The following is an 8,288-nucleotide window of genomic DNA, read 5'->3' on the forward strand; positions in this document are numbered from 1 at the left end:
TATAATTAACAGACAACAGATTTTTGTTAGAAGCCTTTTTCTGTTTTTGAAAGTTTACCTTTGGTAAATATTTTTCAAGGGCACTACTCTGAAATCTTGATGTCACAATCAATATTTGGTCTAAATATTTGAGGTGTGTGCATGTGTTAAAATCTGCAGTGTTGCAATATGAAATCCGCTGGGTTTTTTTTTTGTCTCCTAAATAACTATAGAATTACAAAGATAACTTGGTCACCACAGAAAATAACTGCCACTATGTTTTTAGGATCAATGGTCAAACGTCATTGTTATTCACTTGCCTTAACAGATAAGAATGCACCGCATTTGATTTTTGAAATTAAAAAGGATACAGGATATAAGCCCTTTCATACAATTCATGTTTTATTAACATTTATATTGTAAAAACAAATCTAAAAAACAATATATTTGTAACCAACCCCCACCATCACCTTTTAGATGAGAAAATACCACTGGGCATTGAATCAAAGCTAATGCTTAGAATGCAAATACCATTGTCACTAGTACATTTGTTTTTGGTGTCCAAATGCAGACATGATTATTATCCAGATAAGAGCAGCAAGGGGCTTGAGATCACAGCTTTCTCGCTGCCTTGACCTCGTTTAAAATTCATCCTGGGGAATGAGGACGACCGCACTATAGCTTCTCTGTATCCTGTGTCTCTCCAGGACAAAGGGATGTCAGGGTTTTGCAATGAGGGGCTCCACTCTCACACAAATCAAAACCAAAGACCTGAATAAGTCATTAAAAAGCCTTTCTATCTGGGGACACCCACTTTCCTGTGCTTGTCTCAGCAGGCTCTGTAGTACAATTATATGGTAAAATGTTGCATCATTATAAAAGCGTAAAATACATCTTAATAAAAAATTGCATTCAGTTCGTAAAGGTGTTAGGTAGAGCACATCAAAACAGTGATGCGAGAGAGGAGGTTTAACCGTGTGGAGCAGCACACTTCACCCAGCTGTGAGGGACTTTAGTGAAGCAGCAGGACAGGATGCAGTAACACATCGGGGTGACAGTGGTTGTGGACATCTGCTCGATCTGGACATTTGGTCAAAGGATTATAACCTCCTCCACAACTAGCTCTCACAGGAGCGGCAGCAAACACTTCTCTAGATGAGAATTTGCACAGGAGGCCAACACCTTTGAAAACCATTTACAGTATTGTATACTAGCCCATCTAAAAACATTAATCATTATATATAAATAGCACAGTAAAAACCATGGAGTCCTGAGTACTTCATTATTTTCTGCAATTGTTTCTTCTGTTGAGATAAATGTATTACAGACCTGAAAAATCTGACTAACTTTATTAAAAAGGTGCTCAACACTTTAACTATTTTAGAGACTGATAAATTATGAGAACGCAGAATAAAATCCCCCCTTAAATTGAAAACTGCAAACCACTGGATGATGCCAGTTCTTGTCATGTATCCAAAAACCAGTCAGGAAATGTTGCCTTTCATGAACACGTTTCAATCAACACAGAGGGAAAGCCGTGATTTGGCTCCATGACGGATTTGCTCAATCGAATTTCTCATGGAAGGTGTCGATGTCTTTCTCCCAAACATTCAGGAACATTACTTGTTTTGTGGAAAATAGCTCCCCATCTTCAATCCTGGACTTCAGACCAGAGCAGGTTCGGTCAAGAATGAAGTCCATCTTCAACCTCTCGCTTGATTGGAGGCCGAAAGAACTTACTGAGTGAGAGCTGCTTCGTCCCACTGCTTTGTTCCTTTCCAGATTTGACCTTCTGGGATTTGTGTGGCTTATCACTCTTACCATCAGGGCTTCTTTTACGCTTGCCATCCTTCAAAGATTGTCATTTATTAAACAAAAGAAAGAAAAGAAGAGGCATTCACTTACGGCTCACAATCTAGGACTTAGACCCTGGAATATCTCTAAAATTATCCCTCACACACTTCTGCTGCTTTCTTCACTAAAATACCTGGATTGATTGATGAACAAAAAAATATACACTATAAATTATGACCTTAGGAAACGGAAAAATAATAAAAACCCTAATCACTCAGAAATACAAATACCTTGGCACTGCGAGACTCTGTGCTTTCTGTTTTCTCATACAGCTTGAATACCTAAAAGGGACAAATCACATAGAAATATAACTACAACATAATAGGGGCTGTGGAAATTTCAAGGTAACAGACATACTGAAGAATACTGAGAATGTTTCAAAACTCAAGACAGGAACTACACCACTGTCTATGCTCAACTCTCTGGACACCCCCGGCGAATAAGACAGTTACCTTCTTCATTGCTGTGGACACGGCTGCTTCCTGGAAGGCGGAGTTGGTGAGCCAGCGGGCTGCCAGGGCCCCCTCGTCCTCTCCTGCAAGGCTCGAGTCGGCCCTCCCGGGCACAGTGCAGCCGTACACCACGTAGGTCTGGTGGATGTGAGAGAAAACGTGCACAACCTGCACACAGGAAACACACTTAATCTTCCACTGCACATCTATGGTCTTCATCATTTAACAAGTCTTTATTACAAGTTTGCTTGACCAGCAACTATACTGGACTAATCTAAATAAATTAATTAAGGCTCATACAGGACCTGTGTTTATGTGCCTTTCTTTCTGTGACTTGAGAAGACTGTAGCAGACTCAAAACATCTGATTTCCCTTGCCTTGACACTTTCAGAGGATGAGGTAAACGTGGCAATTGATAACGAACCTTCCTGTTGTTTCCGAGTTGTCCACAAGGTCACAGAAGTGGTGAGGTGGAATTGTACCAAAGGGTTTGACATACCTACTCATTTGCTATATTGTTGATTATTCAGTAGCCAATATAATCTGCTAGCCTTGCATATGATTCAGTATTTGGATCTGGGAGCCCTCTCATTATACTCTACTCCAGAATTTGATGCTGACTATACATCAGAAATTGACAAATAACTAGCATATGCAAGAGAAAACACCAGTAGAATTACTTTAAATGAATGAGTGGGGTCAGCGACACCTACTTGACGGCTATAAACACTCTGAACATTACATTGTAACTGCACTCTCAGTATTTACAGTCAGAAAGACCGTAAGCTGGCCAGACCATCGAACACCCACTTCTCCAATGTAGTGCAGAACAGTCTTCTCGCTCAGCGGAGTTGCCAGGACCTTCTCCACCTGTGCCTGCAATGCCCCCCTCTGCTCCATCTCAGAGGAATCCTCCTCCAGGAGCATGCTTGGAAACTCCCACATCCCAGCCAGCAACCCTGCACAAACCCAAGGCAACCTGTCACAGTACGCACCCCAGCTCCATCTGAGAGCTCATATACACCATAATAACAAGAATAATAGTAATAAATGCCTCTCAAGACTTCAGTTTTCTTTTGTGTGTCTAATTTCAAAAGCATTTTCGCCCTAGCATTTCCACCGTTGGCTTGCGACAGCCTTTGAGGTATGGTGTTTAACAGCTGACCTTTGCTGGGTCTTTGCACGAGAAAGTATTCCCTCTGTGTCCTGGGGCCCCCCCGGTGCAGGACGCAGGTCAGTGTGCGCTGCAGGCGGGGCGGCTTCTTCACAGGCTTCCGTGGGAAGTTCATCACCCCCAGGCTGCCGTCCCAGGGGTGGGAGGATGGCAGGCACAGGGCACAGCCACCTGCAGGGACTGAGTGGAGAGGGGTTGCTCACTATAGAAGCCAAAGAACACATCTGAAACCAGTGCCCATTAACAAACAGCACGATGCTTCAGAACACAGGCCCACGTGATGCCCTCGCAACCTGCCAACAGCCGACTGACCTCAAACTGGGCTCAGGCCAAATATGACTACAATCCCCCACAAACCCACAGCAGACACACTCACAGACACAATAGAGGCATGGCAGTTTAGCTACACTGAATCTAGTCTCCAAAAACGTCTGGCAACACAAAATAAAACCTCTGTGAACAATACAGACAGTGCAGTCACATAAAATAATTTGTTATCAGCATAACACAGGAAGGACCTGGACTGAATCTATAGTTTTCTACTATAAAATAGATACCTCTCCTGTAACACGAAGGGGAGCAGTAGACCATAGACCTGTGTGTGTAAACAAGGGCACATCACACCAGCCTTAATTCACCTTCACTCCTGATGTCTGTCAAATCCTGCAAGCTCATCTTTGGATCACTTATCAGTGCTCCCTACTCCACTCCTGCCAATCCTGTGTTTTGACCAGCCGGACAAAGAGCGTAACGGTGGTTGTTTTTGAGTGTTTTACTGGTACTCTGGTGATAAGGTCACACGACACATGATACAGAAAGCTACCCTGCAAACACAGCTCCCTAGCGCAACAGGAGGTGAATGTTTTGGTCAATATTTGCTGACCCTCTCAGCTAGGCATAGTTTATCATTAATGATACAGCCCGACTTGCGAGGCGGGGGGTGGGAGCACAAAACACAAATCCTGTCTTTTCTGTATCAGTATTTGCAGACAAGAGATTTTTTTTACAGATAATCTTGCACACTTGTTGTAAAGTTACATTACGTTATGTCAGTGTTCTTCAAATCTGACCCAGCAAGTTTAAGAGCTCTTTATATAACTTCCTGCTTCAGACCTGGGGAAAAGGTTAAATTGTAACAGTAGTTAGTTAAATTTCACAAAGCAAGGTGTAAAAACATATGGCAATGGATTCAATTGCAGCTACACTGCTCGTTTCATAACCTACCACATTCCTCAATATCTGGAGCAGAGCTAGGCTTCAAAGCCGATTTTCCCAGAAGTCTTTTGGTACCCTCCTCTTGTCTGACGGCCACCTACACAACAGAGAGAGCACACTTCAAACACTACACTCACTCATTTATTGATGGACACCAGTCTGTCTGTACATAACAGAAGTTGAAAGTCCATGCGATTCTCCAGATTGTTTGATTTTAGACCCTTTGATACCCTCAGTCACGGTCCGTTTTTGTCATGATATTGTTTTGCTTTTGATGGGATCAAGGGCAATTCATAGAGCAGCGCTGAAATTCCCTCTTCATCCCACAGGTTAATGGGATCCATGTTCCCTTCTCTTGTGGCTCATCAACCAGACTTTTTGTTGAAAAAAACAGCCCTGTAATGCTTATGTGGGATACCACAGTGCTTCACCCATGGACAATACAACTAGATTCTGCTGTCACAACCACACCCACTGCATTGTGCAATTTGTCATCATCCTGGGATTGTGGTGAGTGTATCAGGTGGATAACGCAGAGCTGATGTTACAGTGCCCCCTAGAGGAAAGCAGGAAACACTAAAGCTGTTCTACAAGACACCACTGCTCATATACAAGGTGTTTTTGTGCGTTTTTCCAAGAAGTGAGTGCAGTTAGTCTACTTAAAATGTGTCAGTAAGCTGAACAGAGTCAATACCAAGGCAAGACCACCGCAAACCAGATTCAAATAGGATTGCTGGTCCACTTCAGTTAACCACTGATTTCAGTAATCAGGCGCTGTTTGCACAATACCTTCCTGTAGGCCCTGCAATGCATCTGGACCGGGCACTGGGAGCACACCGGGCCTTTCGGGGTGCACACTCGGGCCCCCATCTCCATCAGCGCCTGGTTGAAGTCGCCAGGCCGGTCTGGGTCCACCAGAGTGTTGGCCAGAGTCCTGAGACAAACACAGACACAATGAAGACCACAAACAGCCAACCTACTCAGGACCAGACATCTCAGCAATCAGAAAAATACCCATTATTGACATACTATTCACTACACAATGTCAACCACACCAACGCCTGAAAGTGACTCGTCAAAACCTCACCAGAGAGCCTCAGTGACCGCAGGACTGGTGCTGTCCGCGCCGATGGCACGCACACGGCTGAACACCCGAATCACATTCCCATCTACTGCTCCTGTTGCCTTTTAAACATTAAAAAAAAGCAACAGCAGGTGATGTTAGACTCACCGATATCCAGGATTTATTTCATTAGGACTAAAAACTGATGCCACTTTTCTTTTTGTGTGAAAAAACCTCTTGATGATTTGACTTAAGGTTCTGTAAATGATTCTAAACAAGATGTGTGAAGCCACTCAACATCCAACCAGCAGGCCTCTAGTGGGAGTGGTGCCAGGTGAGGAGTGCGGTCGGGCACACAATAGCTCCCACCTGGCCCAGTGCGATGGAGGCCACAGCCCCGGCAGTGTAGCGGCCCACTCCTGGCAGAAGCTTCAGCAGGCCTTCTGCAGTCTTGGGCATCTGACCATCCATCTCTCTCACCACCTGGCCACCCAGAGACAAGGCGACAGCTCAAAACATGTCTATGTCAATTAGAGGGCCTGTGACTGTGTCCTTGTTACTCAACCATATATCCAAACAGACCTTCTGAGCTCCTTCGTGCAATCTCTTGCCTCTGGAGTAGTAGCCAAGACCAGCCCACATCTCATTCACCTCCTGGGTAGACAAGTGGAAGAGAAACCACGAATTACAGTGGGGAATAGACTGGAACAATGTGTACAGTCAAAGGAAATAATAATAATTAAAACATGTAATCACATAAAACCTCACCTCCAGTGTAGCTGAAGCAAGATCTTCTAATGTTGGCCACCTCTGAAAGGAGAAAAATAACTAAATTAAAAACTGAATCAGAATCAGAAGAAAAAGTAGTCACATCATGTAGAATTAAATAAATCCCATAATGAAACATCACCCAGTTCCAAACCCCATTTACCTTTATCCATTTATTGTAGTAGTCAATCACTGTGGCAACCTGGGTCTGCTGCAGCATGATTTCTGACACCCAAACTTAAAAACAATACAAATATATGTATATTAAAAAAAAACATAACACTTCCATTACACTTCACACTGAAGTCTGAGGTACAACACATTAGTTACCTGCGTAAGTCCTGATGTTGACATCTGACTCCGTTACAGCCTGTGGAAGACGTAACACAAACAGAATTGCAGCGATCACCAAAGTAATACAACTACAGATCAAAAGCAGTGTATAAAGTGTAAAATGTATATATAGTCAGTATGAAAGAACCACCATCTCCAACCCCTTACCGCTGTCCTCCACGGTAGCTCCCTCTTGCTCCGGTCATACCATGCCAGCAGCTGTCTGCGAAAGGAACTGATGTCATCCAGCGCTTGGAAGAAGTGGTAAGGGGAATTCTGGGCCAGAGAAAGACTAGCAGGCTCTGAAGAGACAGGTGAGATGAATTGAGAAGACCAGACTTCAGGGATATGGTGCACATCCTGATTATTTCAAAGCCTTAGAAGATGTACTTTATCCTGCATGTATCTGCCAAGTCAAATTATGAATATACAGCATTGCATGGCAGAAAACCAATGCTGCCAACACTAGTAATAGCTAACACGACTCAGAGCACTGTGAATTGTTATAAACAGAAATGCCAACAATCCTCTGTTGTCTGTGTCTGCAGAGTAGTTGTGTACCTTCTTTCACTGCTGGGGCAATGGCTGTTTTCTTCTTTTGAGACCTCTTGGTGTTTTCATCGCTCTCCAACACAACTTTGTTCCCATTTTGAACTGCTGACCTCAGCCTGCTCATCCTGAAAAGTGATGATCTGCACAGAAAGGGCACAATTTTGAAACACTTGTAAAGCTAATCAGTCGGCTTTGCACGCACTTTACTGCACTCACATGTGTTCACATACAAGTGAACAACAGCAGGCAATCTGTAACGCTGCAAAAACAAGTAGTTCAATAAAAAAAATAGCCTTTTGCACGATGCTATTAAAACACATTGTGCAGCATTATAAATAAAAAAATGCAGTTTTACTTTGTAACGTGAAGCAGCCAGAACACATTTCTGGAATAAAGCTATAGTCCAGACAATTCACGAGTCTGTGCAAGATGGCAACTGTGACTAAAAATATGCATCCGCTTGCATGTGTGCAACACAGACGTGTCTCTACATCTGCTGCAATTGCACACTGTTTCGCACGCCGAAGCGTGTTGACTCGGACTCCCGCGTCAGCACGCCACCTCTCCCGCCAGTGCGCCGCGTCATCGGGGTGCAATGGAGGAGTGGCGCCAGTGCGCGGAGTGGGACGGGCTCCCATTCAATGCAAAAGATAATCGAGGACTGGCAGCGCAAATGCACGAGTTTTGTCCGTGTGCAATAACAGTTTGCAGTTTTAATGCGGTCTGACTTCGCCGGTCTTGCACGCGTTTTGAGTCTGCAGACGAGCCTCTTAGTGAGCATGCGCAGTCCGCAAGTGTGCCCAATACACAAGCGCGCAGTTGTCAGCAGGCATGAGCGCCCTTCTTGTTACCTGCAGATGAACCATTTCACGGCAAAGTAGACACCACAGAAACAATG

General features: G+C 44.0%; 1 protein-coding gene across 2 annotated transcripts; it reads right to left on the reverse strand.

Annotated features, from left to right (window-relative positions):
- Positions 1-363: 363 nt before the first annotated feature.
- Positions 364-8,141, reverse strand: mutyh (mutY DNA glycosylase). Of its 2 annotated transcripts, XM_066692460.1 has the most exons (16): positions 7,746-8,141; positions 7,400-7,530; positions 7,007-7,140; positions 6,836-6,875; positions 6,669-6,742; positions 6,506-6,547; positions 6,320-6,391; positions 6,107-6,220; positions 5,762-5,859; positions 5,464-5,608; positions 4,684-4,771; positions 3,451-3,639; positions 3,096-3,244; positions 2,286-2,453; positions 2,064-2,114; positions 364-1,828 (listed from the first exon to the last, which is right to left on the reverse strand). In XM_066692460.1, the coding sequence occupies exons 2-16, from the start codon at positions 7,512-7,514 to the stop codon at positions 1,664-1,666; spliced, it is 1,644 nt and encodes a 547-aa protein (XP_066548557.1). In that variant the 5' UTR covers positions 7,515-7,530; positions 7,746-8,141; the 3' UTR covers positions 364-1,663. The 2 variants fall into 2 exon arrangements, with proteins under 2 accessions (XP_066548557.1, XP_066548556.1); XM_066692459.1 differs by having other exon boundaries at positions 7,400-8,141.
- Between the last annotated feature and the right edge of the window lie 147 nt (positions 8,142-8,288).

Source organism: Amia ocellicauda, chromosome 19 (assembly GCF_036373705.1).
Source record: "Amia ocellicauda isolate fAmiCal2 chromosome 19, fAmiCal2.hap1, whole genome shotgun sequence".
Classification (NCBI taxonomy): Eukaryota; Metazoa; Chordata; class Actinopteri; order Amiiformes; family Amiidae; genus Amia; species Amia ocellicauda.